This window comes from Trachurus trachurus, assembly GCF_905171665.1.
Source record: "Trachurus trachurus genome assembly, chromosome: 17".
Classification (NCBI taxonomy): Eukaryota; Metazoa; Chordata; class Actinopteri; order Carangiformes; family Carangidae; genus Trachurus; species Trachurus trachurus.
This window is the reverse complement of record NC_139900.1, coordinates 9056684-9078850: the sequence shown is the minus strand read 5'-3', so window position 1 is coordinate 9078850 and position 22167 is coordinate 9056684. Positions and strand designations below refer to the sequence as shown.

Here is a 22167-nt window from a genome sequence, read left to right as displayed (position 1 = left end):
AACATCAACACCAAACACATCAACACAAATATCCAACAATCATTTAGAGCTCAGAGAAGTTTCTGTTTTCATGTGGAGAAATGTGAGTTTAGGTAAAGTAACATCATCATGAGCAGTGATCTCCTCCACGGCTCCAGCTCCACCTCAACAAACTCAAACATCAACACAACAAGAAATGACAAGAGGTCAAAGTCCCGCCCATAATGTTTGATTGACAGGTGATCTCTGTGCAGTGCAGAGACACAACAGCAATGAGCTTTTAGAAACAAACATGGAGACTAAAGAAACTGATTAAAGCAGATATCAGTGGAATGTTTTTGTTAATATAAGTCCTAAATAGTCCTATTTTCCGTCAGCAATCACTTACATGAAGTATTTCAGCCTAAACACGAGTCTCTCCGTCACTCTGCTCTGCTGTAACCCGAGGAGAAAATTTTCCTTGTGGGATACAAGTGTTATCCAATGAGGAGAGAGAACGGCATGAAGGGCTGTGTGTGCAGCCAAGGGATGCGCGTGAATGTGGTGACGTAGCACGAGGACCAATTGATGCCTGACAAGGGCGGGGGCTGCTAACTCATGGTGCGTTCAAAGAAACTCGTACTTTGTGTTTTTCCTTCCTGTGAAGTCATACCAGTTCGATCTGGTACGAGTTCACGGGTCGGAAGTTACGAGTGGCCGTTATAGGGAACTTTCACAGACAACAGGATGGTAAAAACACGAGCTACGGGTTACCTGGAACGCTACCGAGTCGTAGTTGTGACTTGAAGCTGTAACTTACGGTTTCAAAAGCCTGCCTTGAACGCAGCATTAGCCGAAACGGCCGCGAAGCTGATATCTGCTTTAACTAAAATACAGATTTTAACCAACTGCTTCTTCAATGATCTTTGTCTATTTGAGTGTACACAACTCAGCTGTGTATCCACCAATCCATCTAAGGAGATAAGGAAACCCAAGTCCAACATGTAGAGGCTGAGTGAATGTGGTCTGGACTCTGTGGAGGAGAGTCATGGTTTCAGAGACGCTGTAGAAGGACAGAGTACCTGCTCTGTGATCCAGGTACACTCCTACTCTGGAGGACAGAGGACCTGACACTGGAGTCTGGATGTTGTTGAACAAAAATGTGAAACTGTTGTTTTCACAATGTAACGCCCAGGATTTGCCATTGTGTCCAAATCCATCCCCGGCTCTGTTGATATTCTTGTATGCGACTGCTACATAAACTCCCAATAATCCTCTCCACTCCACCTCCCAGTAACAACGTCCAGTCAGACTCTCTCTACTCAGGACCTGACACCATCCTGTGAATCTGTCTGGGTGACTAAAATAACACCGATCTTCCTTCATCACTGTTACTTTCCTGTTTCCCTCAGATAATAACAGCCGTGTGTTTGCTGTGTTTGGATCCAGTGTGATTTTCTGTGAATATCTTAAGAAGTCAGCTCTGGTCCTGGGTTCTGGTGGTGACAGTAAAACATCCACGTCAGTCACTGTCAGTGAGATGTTTGTCCATGTGTCTCTCAAAACATCCTGTAGTATGTCTCTGAGCTCTGACACAGCTGCTGTCACATCCTCAAAGTGTCTCAGAAGGTCCTGTAGTTTGTCTCTGAGCTCTGACACAGCTGCTGTCACATCCTCAAAGTGTCTGAGAGGACGGATATTGATGCTGGATGAGTGTGTAGATGGACTGAGTGCTGACAGTGAGGGGTAGTTGTGTAGAAACTGGGTGTGATCCTCTGTGTGCGACAGCAGCTTCAGCTCAGCGTCTTTCCTCTTCAGCTCAGTGATCTCCTGCTCCAGCTTCTTCTGAAGCTCTTTGACTTCACTCAATTGAGTTTCCTGCTGGGATCTGATCTGCTGCTTCAGCTCAGAGCTTCTTTTCTCCATGAGACGGATCAGCTGAATGAAGATCTTCTCACTGTCCTTCACTGCTTTATCAGCAGAGCCATTGATGGCCTTTACCTCCTGTTGAAGCACCTTCACATCTTTCTCTCTGTCCTGGATTCTCTGATGGATGTTTTGTCGACTCAGCTCCAGCTCTCTCTGTCTCTCAGTCCTTTCTGCTGCAGCTGAGACTGTGTCGTGGCCTTTATGTTCATCCACAGAACAGAGATAACAGATAGACTGCTGATCAGTGCGGCAGAACATCTTCATCACCTCATCATGACGAGGGCAGATCTTCTCCTGGAGCTTCTTGGTTGGCTCCACCAGCTTGTGTTTCTTTAATGGAGCTGCTTCATAATGAGGCTGCAGGTGTTTCTCACAGTAGGAGGCCGGACACGTCAGACAGGACTTGACAGCTTTGAGTTTTCTCCCAGTGCAGACATCACAGGCCACATCTTCAGGTCCAGCATAGCAGTGATCAGCAGGAGCAGCTTGTCGTCTCTTCCTCAGCTCCTCCACTAAAGCTGCTAACATGGTGTTTTTCACCAGGACAGGCCTCGGTGTGAAGTCCTTCCTACACTGAGGGCAGCTGTGAATTTTCTTCCCATCCTCTCCATCCCAGTGGGTTTTAATACAGTTGAAGCAGTAGCTGTGTCCACAGGGAATAGTCACTGGATCCTTCAGTAGATCCAGACAGATGGAACAAGACATGGTCTCCTGGTCCAGATGAACTCCTTTCTGTGCCATTTTACAGCCTCAAAGTCTCTGTCCAACAGTCTGACTTTCTCTGTCCTCTGAAGGAAAACTCTTCTCTGCTGCTTCTGCTCTTATTCACCTGCTGCACACTGACTCATCATCAAAGACAGGTAAGGTAAACTTTTATACATGGACAAAGTGAGAGACAGTGTGTGTTGTCTGTCATTTGCATTGTGATCAAACCAACCATGTGATCAAGTGATCATCTGTCATAAAAGGAAATCATCCACTACTTTAAACTGCACTGTCAGTATGGACTTGGATCATATGAACTTGAGTTTTATTTCTTTCTGGTCTCCAGTTGAGTGTTTACTGCAAAACGTCTCCAGGAGGAAACTCATCCAGAGGTTCTGTCCTCCTACAGAGACAAGCTGATATAAAACAGTATTGAAGATTAACCCACTGGACGAACAGCTGTTTGTCTTATGACCCCACATAAAAACACAGTGGTGGCTCTTTGTAGTGTTTAATCTGTAAATGAGTCATTTACCTGGTTCAGGACCTGGTTGCACTCCTCCAATAGGAAGACGTGTGATGAGACATGTTGACAGGAGCAGGAAGAAGAAGAGGGAACTGTTGTCAGGCTTTGATTTATTCCAACAACAGGAGCAGTTTGAGGGTAGCAGGTCGAATTATCACCTGGAACAAGTGGGATGAAAACAGTTCATGTCTCCACATCTCCACCTGATTCTCACCAAATCACTGAGTCTTCACACCTGTTCACACTCTTCATGTTTCCCTGAGGCAGAGTCAAGACCTGATTCTGTCTGAACACATGATGTGACAACTATCTAATGTCCACCACTTGTCCTTGTAGACAAATGAACATTTATTTAAAATTCCTGTTTTCCTACAGTCATTGAATTCAGCTGCTACTGAACACCAACCCTCTCCAGCTCCCACTAACAACATCAGTCAGACTCTCTCCTCAGGACCTGTCAGCAGTTATCAAAGAGTCTGAGTTACTTATTTGATCTGTCACCATTTGTTCTTCAGGTTACGCACATATATTTATTGACAGTGTTTGAATCTGTATTTCTGCTGTTTTAGAAAGAAAACCTCTCACATTAGTTTTACATTTCTCCATCAGCTTTGAATCAGAACCTGAAATAAAGACACATGAAAATAGTTGATTGATGTGAAGCTTCAGTTTGTTCACACATTGATCAGTAACGGTTTGTTCAATGACATTTTAGTAATTACACGAATATATTAGGGCTGTCCCAAACGATTATTTTTCTCCCAATTAATCTATCGACTATTTTTTCGAATAGTCGATTAGTCTAACGATTAATTTTTTGACTAATCTAACGATTATTTTTTGGTTGACGATTAGTCATTTACAAAAAAACACTTCTGAACACTTCTCTTATTTAAATTCTTCAGATACTCTTTCTGGTGTGCATTCTGGATCATTCAGTAGATCCAGACAGATGGAACAAGTCAACGTCTCCTGGTCCAGATGAACTCCTTTCTGAGCCATTTCACCTCCTCACAGTCTGACTTTCTCTGTCCTCTGAAGGAAAACTCTTCTTTGCTGCTTCTGCTCTTGCTTACTTGCTGGACACTGACTTATCATCAAAGACAGGTGCTTATAAGGTTAACCTTGATACATGGACACAGTGAGAGACGGGGTGTGTTATCTGTCATTTACATTTACAATGTGCAGTTAAAATTATGACAGTTTCACTAGAGACACTCACAACAACTGAGCAGATTATTCATGTTTTACAATGTTTCCAGCTAAATTAATATATTTACAGAAGATGAAAAAATCAAACCTTATAATATGATGTTTTATAATCTTTGATCTCTTAATTGATTCATCAGTCCTGTTGACGACCTGAGAACAAAACAACCATTTAAACAACTGATCATCTGTCATAAAAATAAATCATCCACTACTTAAACTGCATTGTAAGCAAGCATGGACTTGGATCATGTGAACTTGTGATTTATTTATTTCCAGTCTCCAGTTACTGCAACGTCTCCAGGAAGAAACTCCTCCAGTTCTGTCTTCCTACAGAGAAAACACTAGTCGTCTGTCCTCGACTGAGGAGGAAGAGCTGCTGTGTGAAACTCAGCTGCTTCACATTTACCTGAGGTCAGTGGAACAAGTTCTCCACAGTCAGAGAACACACAGTATAAAACAATATATTATTGATGATTAACCCACTGGATGAAAAGCTGTTTGTCTTATGACCCCACATAAAAACACAGTGGTGGCTCCTTGTGGTGTTTAACCTGTAAATCAGTCATTTACCTGGTTGCACTCCTCCTCCAATAGGAAGACGTGTGGGGAGACATGTTGACAGGAGCAGGAAGAAGAAGAGGGAAGTGCTGCCAGGCTTTGATTTGTTCCAACACGAGGAGCAGTTCGAGGAAGGCAGGTAGATTTCTCACCTGGAACAAGTGGGATGAAATCACTGAGTCTTCACACCTGTTCACGCTCTTCATGTTTCCCTGAGACAGAGTCAAGACCGGATTCTGTCTCTGAACACATGATGTGACAACTGTCTAATGTCCCCCACTTGTCCTTGTAGGCAAATGTACATTTATTCAAAATTCCTATACAGTCATTGAATGCAGCTGCTACTGAACATTGACCCTCTCCAGCTCCCACTAACAATATCAGTCAGTCAGCAGTTATCAAAGAGTCTGAGTTACTAGAACAATATTTGATCTTCCACCGTTTGTTCTTTGGGTTACACAGAGATCTTTATTGAGAATGTTTTCTGCTGTTTTAGGAGGAAAACCCCCTCACATTAGTTTCAAATTTCTGCATCAGCTTTGAATCAGAACCTGGACAAAAGACACAAGAAAAGATGTGATTGATTTTTTATTTTTTATTTATTTTTTTTTTGGGGGGGGGGGGGGGTAAAAAGTGTTTTATTGATGGTGTGAAGCTTTAGGACTTTTTAGTGATTACATGACCAGATATATCAATCTATAATCCCCATATTCATTATATCATCATCATCATTATATTTACACTTTGATTAAACCTCAAAAAACCTTATTTGTGACTTAACAACATTTGATCTGAAAAACACAATGTAATTCTATATTTCTTAGTTTCCATAAAGGAAGGTCGGGTGATTTCTCTGTAAAGGCCCAAACAACAACACAAACACATCAACACAAATATCCAACAAACATTTAGAACTCTGAGACATTTCTATTTTCATGTGGAGAAATGTGAGTTTAGGTAAAGAAACATCATCATGAGCAGTGATCTCCTCCACGGCTCCAGCTCCACCTCAACAAACTCAAACATCAACACAACAAGAAATGACAAGAGGTCAAAGTCCCACCCATAATGTTTGACTGACAGGTGATCTCTGTGCAGTGCAGAGACACAACAGCAATGAGCTTTTAGCAACAAACATGGAGACTAAAGAAACTGATTAACTAAAATACAAATTTTAACCAACTACTCCTTCAGTGATCTTTGTCTATTTGAGTTTACAGTGCAGAGACAGCAGTGAGCTTTTAGCAACTGTGATGGAGACTAAGAAACTGATGAGCTAGAATACAGATTTTAACAAGCAGAACCTTTAAAAGAGAGAAAAAACCAATGCACTCATCTTGAATAAAAATATTAAAATGCCTTTACTGCATTATGGGCCAAACATTGTAAAAAAAAAAAAAAAAAAAAAGACGCTTCAATGCGTTTCAACTGAGAGCCTTCGTTAGGAAGTGTAGTCTGACACCAAAATAGGCACAATTAAAAGTCTGGTTACGGGTGTAGGCATTTGAATCATCAGTTGCACCAAATACAGACAGGAGAAGCAATTAATAAAAGACAGGCAATAAGGCACATCTACTTAACAATCTTTACAGAAAATTATGATATTCAAGATCTTCATTAAGACCTGGATAGCGGGTTGCTCCCAACTTGAAAATCCAGAAGCTCTCACGCTGGTTTAGTTGTCTCAACCTATTACCTCCCCTCATGGTTTGTGGTATGTGATCAATACCTAGGGCCCTAAGGATGGAAGGTCTTTGGCTTTTTTCAGCTCCTTCGTCTATTTGAGTTTACACAACTCAGCTGTGACTCCGTTAAACCAGAAAAGACGAAGTCCAGCACGTAGAGGCTGAGTGAATGTGGTCTGGATTCTGTGGAGGAGAGTCATGGTTTCAGAGACGCTGTAGAAGGACAGAATACCTGCTCTGTGATCCAGGTACACTCCTACTCTGGAGGACCGAGGACCTGAGACTGGAGTCTGGATGTTGTCATGCAAAAATGTATAACTGCTGTTGTTACAATGTAACGTCCAAGATTTATCATTGAGTCCAAATCCACATTCATTTCCTGCTCTGCTGATATTGTTGTATGTGACTGCTACATAAACTCCTCCTCTCCTCTCCAACTCCCAATAACAACGTCCAGTCAGACTCTCTCTACTCAGGACCTGAAAATATCCAGTGAATTTGTCGCTGTGATGACAATCAGATTGTTCTTTTATCTTTAATGTTGCTTTTCTGTTTCCCTCAGATAATAACAGCCATGTGTTTGCTGTGTTTGGATCCAGTGTGATTTCCTGTGAATATGTTAAGAAGTCAGCTCTGGTCCTGGGCTCTGGTGGTGACAGTAAAACATCCACTTGAGTCACTGTCACTGAGATGTTTGTCCATGTTTCTCTCAGAAGGTCCTGTAGTTTATCTCTGAGCTCTGACACAGCTGCTGTCACATCCTCAAAGTGTCTGAGAGGACGGATATTGATCCTGGATGAGTGTGTAGATGGACTGAGTGCTGACAGTGAGGGGTAGTTGTGTAGAAACTGGGTGTGATCCTCTGTGTGTGAAAGCAGCTTCAGCTCAGCGTCTTTCCTCTTCAGCTCAGTGATCTCCTGTTCCAGCTTCTTCTGAAGCTCTTTGACTTCACTCACTTGAGTTTCCTGCTGGGATCTGATCTGCTGCTTCAGCTCAGAGCTTCTTTTCTCCATCAGACAGATCAGCTGAGTGAAGATCTTCTCACTGTCCTCCACTGCTTTATCAGCAGAGCCATTGATGGCCTCCACCTCCTGTTGAAGCACCTTCACATCTTTCTCTCTGTCCTGGATTCTCTGCTGGATGTTTTGTCGACTCAGCTCCAGCTCTCTCTGCCTCTCAGTCCTTTCTGCTGCAGCTGAGACTGTGTCGTGGTCTTTATGTTCATCCAGGCAGAGGTGACAGATGCACTTCCTATCAGTGCGGCAGAAAATCTTCATCACCTCATCATGACGAGAGCAGATCTTCTCCTGGAGCTTCTTGGTTGGCTCCACCAGCTTGTGTTTCTGTAATGGAGCTGCTTCATAATGAGGCTGCAGGTGTTTCTCACAGTAGGAGGCCGGACACGTCAGACAGGACTTGACAGCTTTGAGTTTTGTCCCAGTGCAGACATCACAGGCCACATCTTCAGGTCCAGCATAGCAGTGATCAGCAGGAGTAGCTTGGAGTCCAGTCTTCTTCAGCTCCTCCACTAAAGCTGCAAACATGGTGCTTTTCACCAGGTCAGGCCGCGGTGTGAAGGTCTGCCTACACTGAGGGCAGCTGTAGATTTTCCTCTCATCCTCTTCATCCCAGTGGGTTTTAATACAGTTGAAGCAGTAGCTGTGTCCACAGGGAATAGTCACTGGATCCTTCAGTAGATCCAGACAGATGGAACAAGAGAAGGTCTCCTGGTCCAGATGAACTCCTTTCTGAGCCATTTCACCTCCTCACAGTCTCTGTCCAGCAGTCCGACTTTCACCTCTCACAGACGACGACTGTCTGAGTTTCACTTTCCTTGAACAGATACTAGTTTGAGCTCTGATCTAAACAACATGTGTCCCTGCAGTGAACGGGGCCTGTCAGCTCATCCTCTTCACCACATGTTGGTTCCACCCATCTTCAAACTGTAGATCTAAAGAGGAGGGAACAAGGAAACACATGAACTGGGTGGAGCTCAGTGTTTGAGAGCAGGAAGAAGTATTGTCCAGTATTTCTATCTATAATGAGGAGGAGGTGAAGTACAAATGTGCAGAAAACAGAGATAGTCTTTTATTTAAGAAGTAGATGAAACAGGAAGTTCATGTTGCTGAGGACAACACATTTATCAGTACTTAATCCCTCTGAATAAATATTTCTCCCCAAATAATCCACAGTCGGACATCTCAGCATCAACAATGTTATTGTCTGTTTGTATATTAATCTTTACTTATTCATCTAACCACTCACTGGATAACTTGCTACAACACTATAAAAGGAGGGGTTTTGGTTATACTTTGCATTTTGCCATTTATAAAATAAATTAGTGAATATATAAGAAGTCATGAAAATAAAACTATCTTTATGGTGTCTCGTCATTCATCAAAGCCACTAGATGGCAACGTTAGTCTTTGTCTTAAGAGCAGAGCTGCAACTGGCACAGGAGCACAGAGGACCTGAAACACACTGGTGCTGCAATGCATTGTGGTTTATTGAGTTTATACAAGAGGCAAATCATACATATATGAATTATTACAATTGATTTTTTCCACACATTGAATCATTAAAGTATGTTAAATGACTCTTGTTCAGTGGTTTTGTGAACAGATTCACTTCATCTGCACAATCATTTCATTGTCATGGCATTTAAACTTTGATAAAACATCATTGATCTCATTTGTGACCCAACAACACATGAATATAAATGTAATACGTTTTCTCTCTTTCCACAGTGAGAAGAAAACCACAGTGATAAACGAAGGTCTGTGGCCCAAACATCAACACAAAAACACATCAACACAAATATCCAACAAACATTTAGAGCTCAAAGAAGTTTCTATTTCATGTGGAGAAATGTGAGTTTAGGTAAAGAAACATCATCATGGGGCGTCGTTTAGCTCAGTAGGTTGAGCAGGCGCCCCATGTGTTGAGGCTACAGTCCTAACTGCAGGCGGCCGGTATGAATCCCGCATCACACGGCCCTTTCTTGCATGTCATTCCCCACGGCTCCAGCTCCACCTCAACAAACTCAAACATCAACACAACAAGAAATGACAAGAGGTCAAAGTCCCGCCCATAATGTATGATTGACAGGTGATCTCTGTGCAGTGCAGAGACACAACAGCAATGAGCTTTTAGGAAATAACATGGAGACTAAAGAAACTCATTAACTGAAACAAAGAGTTTAACTACTCCTTCAATGATCTTTGACTATTCCAGTTTACACAACTCTGCTGTCTCTCCAACATTCAAACTAAGGAGATAAGGAAACCCAAGTCCAGCATGTAGAGGCTGAGTGAATGTGGTCTGGACTCTGTGGAGGAGAGTCATGGTTTCAGAGACGCTGTAGAAGGACAGAATACCTGCTCTGTGATCCAGGTACACTCCTACTCTGGAGGACTGAGGACCTGAGACTCGAGTCTTGATGTTGTTGAAGCAGAATGTAAATTTATTAATCTCATTGTCACACTGTAATGACCAAGATTTGTCATTGAATCCAAATCCGCATTCGTCCGACTTCCCTGCTCTCCTGATATTCTTGTATGCGACTGCTGCACGAACTGTTCCTTTCCACTCCACCTCCCAGTAACGACGTCCAGTCAGACTCTCTCTACTCAGGACCTGAGACCATCCTGTGAATCTGTCTGGGTGACTAGGATAAAACTGTTTTTTCCACATATATGTCACTTTTCTGTTTTCCTCAGATAATAACACTTTGTTGTTTGCTGTGTTTGGATCCAGTGTGATTTCCTGTGAATATCTTAAGAAGTCAGCTCTGGTCCTGGGCTCTGGTGTTGGCAGTAAAACATCCACTTCAGTCACTGTCAATGAGATGTTTGTCCATGTGTCTCTCAGAAGGTCCTGTAGTTTATGTCTGAGCTCTGACACAGCTGCTGTCACATCCTCAAAGTGTCTGAGAGGACGGATATCGATGCTGGATGAGTGTGTAGATGGACTGAGTGCTGACAGTGAGGTGTAGTTGTGTAGAAACTGGGTGTGATCCTCTGTGTGTGGCAGCAGCTTCAGCTCAGCGTCTTTCCTCTTCAGCTCAGTGATCTCCTGCCACAGCTTCTTCTGAAGCTCTTTGACTCCACTCACTTGAGTTTCCTGCTGGGATCTGATCTGCTGCTTCAGCTCAGAGCTTCTTTTCTCCATGAGACGGATCAGCTGAGTGAAGATCTTCTCACTGTCCTCCACTGCTTTATCAGCAGAGCCATTGATGGCCTCCACCTCCTGTTGAAGCACCTTCACATCTTTCTCTCTGTCCTGGATTCTCTGCTGGATGTTTTGTCGACTCAGCTCCAGCTCTCTCTGCCTCTCAGTCCTTTCTGCTGCAGTTGAGACTGTGTCGTGGCCTTTATGTTCATCCATAAGGCAGAGATAACAAATACACTTCTGATCAGTGCGGCAGAAAATCTTCATCACCTCATCATGACGAGAGCAGATGTTCTCCTGGAGCTTCTTGGAGGGCTCCACCAGCTTGTGTTTCTTTAATGGAGCTGCTTCATAATGAGGCTGCAGGTGTTTCTCACAGTAGGAGGCCGGACACGTCAGACAGGACTTGACAGCTCTAAGTTTTCTCCCAGTGCAGACATCACAGGCCACATCTTCAGGTCCAGCATAGCAGTGATCAGCAGGAGCAGCTTGGAGTCCAGTCTTCTTCAGCTCCTCCACTATAACGGCTAACATGGTGTTTTTCACCAGGACAGGCCTCTGTGTGAAGTAAGTCTAGATAGACACAAAAATACATAAAACCTTAACAGGTTAAACAATTTGACAACGCAGTGCTAAGACCGATGCTCACAATAGGCTTGGATAGTCTATTTTTTTGAACACCCACCACCATACGGTGGTAATTATTTGAAGCTGGGGGACTGTCTTGGGACCTCTGGGGGCCCGTGCACTTCCTCTTCCAGGGCTTGCGCCCAGGGAAGATGCTAACCCTCTCCCTAACCCTATCAAAACCCCCTTAACCTCAATCCCTCTCCCTGCTCTCTTACAGCTACATCAGTAAGGATCAATCACCCATTTATTAACATCACATTTATACATTGTAATTACATCTGTTGTTCAAACATCAGAGGGAATTGTTATCGCACTATGAAGGCATGAAATGAACAGTATGTAAGGGTTGATGTGTTTTATTACTTTATTGAGCTTGGCCATCTGCTGCAGCCTCATAACTATGACTGGACAAATAATAGGCAGCAGTCATATTTACACTCATATGTCATCACTTTATTAGCATTTTGTACAAATCCAGGTGTTTGCTCTTTATTCACTTTGGATGAGATTATTTTATTTTATTTTATTTCATTTGCAGAGGGGCATCAGCATAGTTGCAACACAACAGCGCAGACAATCTTCATCTTATTTATACAAAATATCAGCAACCATTGGCTATTGCATTCAACCAAAGCCGTGACCTCACCTTACGGCTGCTACTCTCCCAACCCAAAGCCCTCACCCCCACACTTGTCCTGAGGGTAACATTAATTATAGACTATTGCAAGAAAAAACAACAAAAAAAGACACAACAACAACAGTATGACAAGAACCTTATAGTTGCATAGATTATACATAGCAAACACCTTACGGCATACCTTACACCTCACCTTACGGCTGCTACTCTCCCAACCCAAAGCCCTCACCCCCACACTTGTCCTGAGGGTAGGGTTAATTATAGACTATTGCAGGAAAAAAAACTAAAAAAGACACAACAGGGGCGGTGCATGGTGCAGTGGTTAAAGTGGCCGCCCCATGTAGAGGCTACAGTCCTCAACGCAGGCGTCGGGCAGACCTTTCCTGCATGTCATTCCCCCTCTCTCTGCCTCCCCCTTTCCTGCCTGGGTTATCTCACTATATGCTATCAAATAAAGACAATAAAAGCAAAAAAAACAAAACAAAAAAAAGACCCAACAACAACAGTATGACAAGAACCGTATAGTTGCACATTTGATAATAATAGCGATAATAATGATTAAAAAAATAGTAACTCCTTCCTCTCATTTTTTCACCTTTCCTCCACCCTCAACATCACCGGAACTGCACTCTCATGGATACAGTCATATCTCATCTACCGTCGTCAATTCATACACATCAACCACTGCTCCTCATCCACTGCCCCCCTCTCCCAAGGTGTCCCCCAGGGTTCGGTGCTTGGTCCCCTCCTCTTCATCCTGTACCTGCTTCCCCTCGGTAACATCGTCCGCCGACATGGTCTCCACCTCCATTGCTACGCCGACGAGATCCAGCTTTACATCTCCGCGACAGCACCGTCTCCTTTGATCACCACATCACCTAGTTAACCCGTACGGCCTTCTTTCATTTTAAAAACATTGCCCGACTTCATCCTTGCCGTACCTTCTCTGCCGCTGAAACCCTTATCCACGCATTCATCGCCACCAGACTTGACTACTGCAACAGCATCTTTTATGGCCTCTCATCCCTCAATAAACTCCAGTACGTCCAGAACTCCGCTTCCCTCCTGCCAGAGGTGGCAAAAGTACTCATATTCTGTACTTAAGTAGAAGTACAGATACATGTGTAAAAAATACTCTGGTAAAAGTAGAAGTACTGATTCAACTCCTTTACTCAAGTAAAAGTAAGAAAGTACAGGCTCTGAAATGTACTTTCAAAGTAAAAGTAAAAAGTGAAAATGAATTTTTGCCGTTAATGAAACCCACATAATTTGATAATTTTGTTAAACAAAAAAAGGTCAGACAGAAAAATCAAGATTGAACTGACCAGAGGCAGTGTTTCCCAACGTCTGGGCCGCCACAGACTCTCACTATAATAATAATAAGATTTTTTAAACAGCGTTTCATCACCTCTCATCTCTGCCAGTCAGTCCACCTGCCGTACTCTCGCGTGCACACGTGCGCGCACACGTACACACAGACACGGGCACATGGACAGGTTGCGCTTTGCCGCTCGTAAACGGTAAATGCGCTATATTGCGCTGATTGTACAGTGTTCAAACCCCCCCCCAGTCGGATAGTCCGACCACCATCGCTTCCTTCCTCCATGCTGCTGCCTCCATGTCGCTGCTACAGTACAAGTTGGTAACTCGGTTCTCTCTCTACCGCCCCCCCTCCCTCCTCCCTCCTCCCTCCTCCCTCTCTAGTTCGTCACGTCTTTTACCGGTGCTTTTACGTCGTGTCAAAAAAAAAAAAAGTAACGAGCCTGTTTTTACAATGTAAGGAGTAGAAAGTACATATTTTTGCGTATAAATAAAGTATAAGTATAAGTAAAGTAAAAGTAAAAAGTCGTCAGAAAAATAAATACTCAAGTAAAGTACAGATACCTGAAAAATCTACTTAAGTACAGTAACGAAGTATTTGTACTTCGTTACTTGCCACCTCTGCCGCCTGCTCACCCACACTCGCCCCTATGACCACATCACCCCTGTCCTCCAAAACCTTCACTGGCTTCCTGTTCCCTACCGTATACACTTCAAAATCCTTCTTCTCACCTTCAAAGCACTTCACAACCTGACTCCCTCCTACCTCACTGACCTCCTCGACCCCCACTCTCCTAACCGTTGCCTCCGCTCCTCTGATACAAACCTCCTGTCATTACCCCCCATGACCAAGCACCGGAGCTGGGGCGACAGAGCCTTCAGTGCCGCTGCCCCCTCCCTCTGGAACTCCCTTCCCAAACCCATCCGCACCTGCTCTGACCTGTCCACTTTCAAAACCTCTCTCAAAACTCACCTCTTCAAGCTTGCTTTTAATACCTAAATGTTGTCTGTTTTTATTCCTAACTGTTGTAATGCCCCTGATGTTTTAATGCTTTTCTGTGCTTCTTGTGTGATTTTTTGTTTTTATTTATTTCCTGTACAGTGTCTTTGACTCCTTGAAAAGCGCTTTATAAATAAAATGTACTATTATTATTATTATTATTATTATTATTATTATTATTATTATTATTATTATTATTATTATTATTATTATTATTATTATTATTATTATTATTAACTCATTGAGTGCCAACCACGTAATTTCTCGTTTTTCGTTCCCATGCGTTGAGTGCCAAAAACGAGATTTCTCGACCTGCTGTTCCCAACCTGCTGTGGCGCAGAGACCATCACATTCCGGTGTTCCCGACCTGCTGTGGCCCAGAGACCATCACATTCCGGTGTTCCTGACCTGCTGTGGCCCAGAGACCATCACGTTCCGCGGCGAGAGGCTGTGACACGGCACGGTGCGTCTGTGTTATTGTTGTTTAGTTAAACCTGTTGATCACACGAGACTGAGAGGAGAGATGAAAGCACGGATGATTTCCTCCTGCAGGATCTCAGTGAAACTCTAAAGGGAACATCTGAGGGACGATGCTGGATCTCAGTGAAACTCTAAAGGGAACATCTGAGGGACGATGCTGGATCTCAGTGAAACTCTAAAGGGAACATCTGAGGGACGGTGCTGGATCGTTGATTGAGCTGATGGACAGGTGTGTGGCAGCTGACAAGTCTGGATGTAAGACAAGTTCCTCCTCTGCAGCCTGGACTCCTTCTTCTTCAGCTGGCCCTCCATCAGCTGTGGAAACACCCAGGTTCAAAGACTGCAGCTCTATGGCCTCCTGTTGGACTAGACTCTGCCCCCTGGTGGCCTGGAGAGATGTGGCAGCACACAGACACGAGACTTCAGTTCAACATACAGGAGCTGAGAGCTTCATGTCAGACGGAGCTCAGGTCAACAAAGGAGAGTCTGGTACCTTAAGGCTGAGACAGATGACAGCGATCAGCAGCAGCAGCAGACTGAGTGGCAGGACGACCAGTCTGATGATATAACCTGTTGGATCTGATGAGACACATTCAGTCATCACGTTAGATCACATGACATGAGTACAACAGCTGCATTAAACAAACCTCAACATGTTTGAGTCAGTTCTTAGGGAATGAGGTCGTCTGATCGTCTCTGTGCACTGACGATGTTGGACAGACACAACAGGTGGACAGAGTTAGTCTGAAAGGATGAACTGAAGCTTCTTGTCCCCTTCCAGCCTGTGTCTGGTTGAAATGTCTCAGGTGAGTGTTAATCACCGTCTTTACAGGCAGTTTACCAAACATGATCCTGGTGAAGCTGAATCATCCTCCTGACGTCTGACTCATCATGTAAAACCCAGTTTCTTACCATCATGGTGCTCATGTACCTTCACTGGATCCTCTCCTGTCGTGGACTTTTCACTACAGCAACATGGACGGATGAAGAGACAATGGGCCCCTGAGCACAGACAGGTGAAATGTGCTTCAACTCACCTGAGACGGTGAGGGACAGTCGACGGCTCTCAGAGGAGAAGTTATGAGAGAAAACGTAGAGGTGATAAACACAGCTGTAGTTTCCTTGGTGGGCGGGCTCTGCAGCAGGAAACAGGAAGGAGGCAGAGTGATTGACAGCTGGCTGGGTGTACTTGTCCGTTGTGTTGGAGGAGGTGAAGGTGAGCTGGAAGAAGCCTCCTGGGTACTGTGGCTGGATGGAGCAGCTGATGCTGAAGTTGGAACCCATCAACACTCCTGAATAACCCTGCTGCTGGGCCTGGGAGACCCCGTCCATGGAGGACACAGAGATGATTGGCTGGACCAGCAGGTCTGTAAACAGAGAGACGATTGGCTGAATGTTAACAGTCAGACATAGAGCTTTCTTCATTATTTAGGGTTAGGGTTAGATCCTAGATCATGGTCTGTGTAAGAGGGGGGGGGGCTGCTTTATAGTACTTTTAGATCAGCTGAACTGCATCAAAGTATGAAAGTTAATTTGTTGAAAATGTTTTCCTACATCTCCAATCTGTCTAAATGTAAGTGGAAAGTGGAAGTTGACTTCTTGACTAAAGACGATGATGTAACATGTTGAGATATTAAATGTCTTGTTTTCAGACCTTCACTCACTTAAATACAAAAGGAACAAGTTACTGAACATTTCTGTCTCCACAACAAAGGAAGGAAGACACTGAACCTGACTGTCACTGATGATGTCACTGATGGACTCACCTGAACAGGTGATCTCCACGGTGTAGGGAGAGGAACCTGATGATGATGAACACTCCTTCAGGGTAGATCCAGACTGAACACAGGTAGTGTTGATCTCCCACACAGACCTCTCTGAGGACTCCTCTCTTCCTCTTATTGAAACAGCAGAGCCACAGTCCAGATCTCTACAGACTACAGATGCTGCCTTCAGGTTCCAGGTTAAGCTGTCCACTGGTCTCCACTCTCCTCGTTTCACCTGCAGTTCACCTGCACAGCGACTGGCTCCTCCCACCAACCTGACAGACTCTGAACACAGAGAAGAGAGTGAAGAGTTAAAGAAGTGAGTTTGATTCAAAGAGAAATGAAGCAAATCCAAACTGTAGCTCCACCTGTGTCTGAGCAGGTGAGTCCAACAGCTTTGCCAGGTGAGCAGCTGTTTCTAGTTGAGCCTGAGCTTCTACAGTCCAGGAGAGCTGACTCATTGCCTCCACACTGGAACTCTTTGGTCCACATTGGAGCCTCCACTGCTCCATAGAGCGCCCCCTGGAGGACTGAAGGAGCCCCACAGCCAAGCTCCCTACAGACCACCTCTGCATCCTGCTGGTCAAAGTCATCTTCACACACTGAGGACCACCACTGGTTAGACGGGTTGGACTTGACCTCCAGTCTGCCTGAACACTCACTGGTCCCATTCACCAGCCTGACAGAGTCTGCAGAGAGAGACACAACATTTAAACTTTGATCCTGACCTTTATTTACTGTCATATCAACTTTAAAGTCATCAGCATGTGTCCAGAAATGAGTTCCTTCTCTGTCCCCAACACAACCATTAAAGGAACTCACAGTCCAGCTCTAGAGTCAAAGACTCAAGTCAACCAACCGTCTGGACTTCAACATTGTAACAATAGGAATTGTTGTTAGGAACCTTTATTCAGTTCAGTGTTACACACGGACATGTTTTGAAGTGACACCACCGGAGTTACCGGACCGAGCTGAATGTACCTTACGTGCTTAAAGTTTAATAAAGTCTGTAACCCAGCAGGGTTAAACAGTAAGAATAGTGTACGCTTCGTGTGATGAAGTAACAGACTTTAACAAACATCTTCACAGAAACAACTTTACCATCATCAGTCAACGACCTCGTTAGTCCACTTTAACCTACAGGAGTTTCTGAAGAGTCATGTGATGTGATTTGCTGCCACAGATGAAATAAATTCATGAGGAGTGAAAAGGATTCACAGCGTCTCTGACGTCTTTACAGCAGAAATAAACCAGAGAGAAATCTGTCAAACTCTGAAGAATGAGATCTGTCAGAGATGTTGAGCTCAAAGAGACTGAAGGGTTAAAACTGTTGATGTTAAAGAAAATAATGATGCAGAGGAATGAGAGGAAGACGACTCACTACAGTGAAGGCTTCCTATAGGACATAGAGCTTTCTTCATTATTTACCAGACATGAGGTCTGTTCCTCTCCAGCACTGACCAGGGGGCTGCCTACACCTGTACATGCAGGAAGCCCATGGGGGGGGTGGGGGGGGTTGCTTTATAGCACTTTTAGATCAGCTGAACTGCATCAAAGTATGAAAGTCGATTTGTTGAAAATGTTTTCCTACATCTCCAAACTGTCTAAATGGAAGTGGGAAGTGGAAGTTGACTTCTTGACTAACGACGATGATGTAACATGTTGAGATATTAAATGTCTTGTTTTCAGACCTTCACTCACTTAAATACAAAAGAACAAGTTACTGAACATTTCTGCCTCCACAACAAAGGAAGGAAGACACTGAACCTGACTGTCACTGATGATGTCACTGATGGACTCACCTGAACAGGTGATCTCCACGGAGGAGGGAGAGTAAACTGAATATGAACACTCCCTCAGGGTAAATCCAGACTGAACACACTCAGTGTTGATCCACCACACAGACCTCTCTGAGGACTCATCTCTTCTTCTTGTTGAAACAGCAGAGCCACAGTCCAGATCTCTACAGACTACAGATGCTGCCTTCAGGTTCCAGGTGAAGCTGTCCACTGGTCTCCACTCTCCTTGTTTCAGCTGCAGTTCACCTGCACAGCGACTGGCTCCTCCCACCAACCTGACAGGCTCTGAACACAGAGAAGAGAGTGAAGAGTAAAACAAGTGAGTTTGATTCAAACAGAAATGAAGCAAATCCAAACTGTAGCTCCACTTGTACCTGAGCAGATGAGTCCAACAGCTTTGCCAGGTGAGCAGCTGGTTCTAGTTGAGCCTGAGCTTCTACAGCCCAGGAGAGCTGACTCGTTGCCTCCACACCGGAACTCTTTGGTCCACATTGGAGCCTCCACTGCTCCATAGAGCGCCCCCTGGAGGACTGAAGGATCCCCACAGCCAAGCTCCCTACAGACCACCTCTGCATCCTGCTGGTCAAAGTCATCTTCACACACTGAGGACCACCACTGGTTAGACGGGTTGGACTTGACCTCCAGTCTGCCTGAACACGCACTGGTCCCATTCACCAGCCTGACAGAGTCTGCAGGGAGAGACACAACATTTAAACTTTGATCCTGACCTTTATTTACTGTCATATCAACTTTAAAGTCATCAGCATGTGTCCAGAAATGAGTTCCTTCTCTGTCCCCAACACAACCATTAAAGAGACTCACAGTCCAGCTCTAGAGTCAAATGGCGCTTTTCCACTAGCGCGCTTCGGCTCGGCTCGGCGCGATATTTGCGTGTTTCCACTAGCACGCAGTACCTGCAACCAGAGTCCTGCACGGGTCCAGTTTTGGAAACCCGCGCCCGCCCCACCCGTAGGTTTTTAAGCCCGTGTCCCGACCCGTCACCCGTGATTATAACCCGGATCCGACCCGCCCGTCAATATTAAGACCCCTTCCCCGAGAGAGAGGGGGGGGCGTACTCTTTCGCCGCTATTTCCGGAACGGAGAATGATAGAGACGTAATTCCCTTTTTAATGAAAGCAGGACACTTCAGCCTTTACATTGATCCCATCGGTGTGTTTGTATGTAGCCAGGGAATAAATCCCAGCCTTAAAATTGTTTGCAATGTTCCTTTAAAACCGAAACCAGGTTATAGTGTGAAAAGTAGTTCCCTCAACATGAGGTAAATCAGACTAACTTGTTTGTTTTGGTGTTTTGGTATTTGCCCTGCTACTATTGGTCAGTGAGTAGAGACGTTCAGGTTTTCTCTGTGGGGATTGGCCAAGGGGCGGGACCAGAGAGTTTGGGGGAAAAAAGGAAAAGAGAGGAGGGAGAATTGAGGTGTGCTCCGAAGCATGGCCGCTGTGTTTTTCTTCCTCGCCATAGCGATTAGTCTGCAGCTAAGTTCGTTAATGTAGAGTGTATGTGATGAGTGTAATCTTACTCTTACGTTATGTGAAGGGTTAATTGATGTACACTGTGTTGAAGACTGTGAGTTACGGAGCTACGGAGTTAACAAGCAACTCTACGTGATAGCACGTATGCTAATGTTGTGCTAGTGCTTCATGGACCGACTGTGACGCTCGGACAGAGTCAAGGACAGTGCGCCGTGGGATCGGACCAACTCGGGTGAGCTGTGGTGGTTGAGGGAGACCTGCCGTGTCTTTCCTCCGGGGTCGGCGGACGTCGTCGCGGCAACGAGAAGGTCAACGAGTGGCTTCAGTGAGTCTCGGACGAGGCCGGGACTTTTCCTGTATCAGCGGCTGCAGGTACAGAGACTAGAGACTGGTTCAGCGTGGGTGAGTGAGCACGGTATCGGACACCGTGTCGCCAACGTTCCACAACACCTCACAACTCATCCACAAACAGGCCTGCAACGGGGGGTTTGTTATTTTCTTTGCCGGCTGTTGTATTATTATTTTTCTGTGGGCCCACACTAATTTTGAAACGTAATATTCCGTGTTTCAGAGATTCAGGTTTGAGTAACTGATTGATATTTTCCTTTTGAACAAGGTTTACAAGTTTATAAGAAGGGTTGAGAGATTCTGTGCAATTAACAGTGATAATATTGCCTTGGTGAATTTTAAAGGGCACTTGCCTGGTTTTTCGTTTTTATTTAAATTTCTGAGATTAAAGGTCTACTATTTGATTTTCTTGAAATACTCTAAATTGGGTTATTAATACTCTAAAAGAGAGAGAGAGTAACATTTGTGTTTCTAAATTAACCTCATTCGACCTTTACATAAATATTTTGATTGTGTGAATAAATATACATAGAGCTTTCTTCATTCATTATTTACCATACATGAGGTCTGTTCCTCTCCAGCACTGACCAGGGGGCTGCCTACACCTGTACATGCAAGAAGCCCATGGGGGGGGGGCTGCTTTATAGCACTTTATCAGCTGAACTGCATCAAAGTATGAAAGTTGATTTGTTGAAAATGTTTTCCTACATCTCCAAACTGTCTAAATGGAAGTGGAAAGTGGAAGTTGACTTCTTGACTGAAGACGATGATGTAACATGTTGAGATATTAAATGTCTTGTTTTCAGACCTTCACTCACTTAAATACAAAAGGAACAAGTTACTGAACATTTCTGTCTCCACAACAAAGGAAGGAAGACACTGAACCTGACTGTCACTGATGATGTCACTGATGGACTCACCTGAACAGGTGATCTCCACGGTGAAGGGAGAGGAATATGATGATGAACACTCCTTCAGGGTAGATCCAGACTGAACACAGCCAGTGTCGATCTCCCACACAGACCTCCATGAGGACTCCTCTCTTTCTCTTGTTGAAACAGCAGAGCCACAGTCCAGATCTCTACAGACTACAGATGATGCCTTCAGGTCCCAGTTCCTGTTGGCCACTGGTCTCCACTCTCCTAGTTTCACCTGCAGGTCACCTGCACAGCGACTGGCTCCTCCCACCAACCTGACAGGCTCTGAACACAGAGAAGAGAGTGAAGAGTAAAACAAGTGAGTTTGATTCAAAGAGAAATGAAGCAAATCCAAACTGTAGTTCCACCTGTGTCTGAGCAGGTGAGTCCAACAGCTTTGCCAGGTGAGCAGCTGGTTCTAGTTGAGCCTGAGCTTCTACAGTCCAGGAGAGCTGACTCATTGCCTCCACACTGGAACTCTTTGGTCCACATTGGAGCCTCCACTGCTCCATAGAGCGCCCCCTGGAGGACTGAAGGAGCCCCACAGCCAAGCTCCCTACAGACCACCTCTGCATCCTGCTGGTCAAAGTCATCTTCACACACTGAGGACCACCACTGGTTAGACGGGTTGGACTTGACCTCCAGTCTGCCTGAACACGCACTGGTCCCATTCACCAGCCTGACAGAGTCTGCAGAGAGAGACACAACATTTAAACTTTGATCCTGACCTTTATTTACTGTCATATCAACTTTAAAGTCATCAGCATGTGTCCAGAAATGAGTTCATTCTCTGTCCCCAACACAACCATTAAAGGAACTCACAGTCCAGCTCTAGAGTCAAAGACTCAAGTCAACCAACCGTCTGGACTTCAACATTGTAACAATAGGAATTGTTGTTAGGAACCTTTATTCAGTTCAGTGTTACACACGGACATGTTTTGAAGTGACACCACCGGAGTTACCGGACCGAGCTGAATGTACCTTACGTGCTTAAAGTTTAATAAAGTCTGTAACCCAGCAGGGTTAAACAGTAA

At 44.6% G+C, this 22167-nt stretch overlaps 2 protein-coding genes across 2 annotated transcripts; both read right to left on the bottom strand.

The window, feature by feature from the left end:
- Nucleotides 1-888: 888 nt before the first annotated feature.
- Nucleotides 889-8330, bottom strand: LOC311000120 (E3 ubiquitin/ISG15 ligase TRIM25-like; the record flags this gene model as incomplete). Its single annotated transcript, XM_083990754.1, has 4 exons — nucleotides 889-1098; nucleotides 1348-1449; nucleotides 1591-2636; nucleotides 6680-8330. The coding sequence occupies 4 exons, from the start codon at nucleotides 8328-8330 to the stop codon at nucleotides 889-891; spliced, it is 3009 nt and encodes a 1002-aa protein (XP_083846880.1).
- A 1468-nt stretch (nucleotides 8331-9798) lies between these two features.
- LOC311000118 (tripartite motif-containing protein 16-like) lies at nucleotides 9799-12821 on the bottom strand (the record flags this gene model as incomplete). Its single annotated transcript, XM_083990752.1, has 2 exons — nucleotides 9799-11316; nucleotides 12774-12821. 2 exons carry the CDS (start codon nucleotides 12819-12821, stop codon nucleotides 9799-9801), a joined length of 1566 nt encoding a protein of 521 aa, XP_083846878.1.
- Between the last annotated feature and the right edge of the window lie 9346 nt (nucleotides 12822-22167).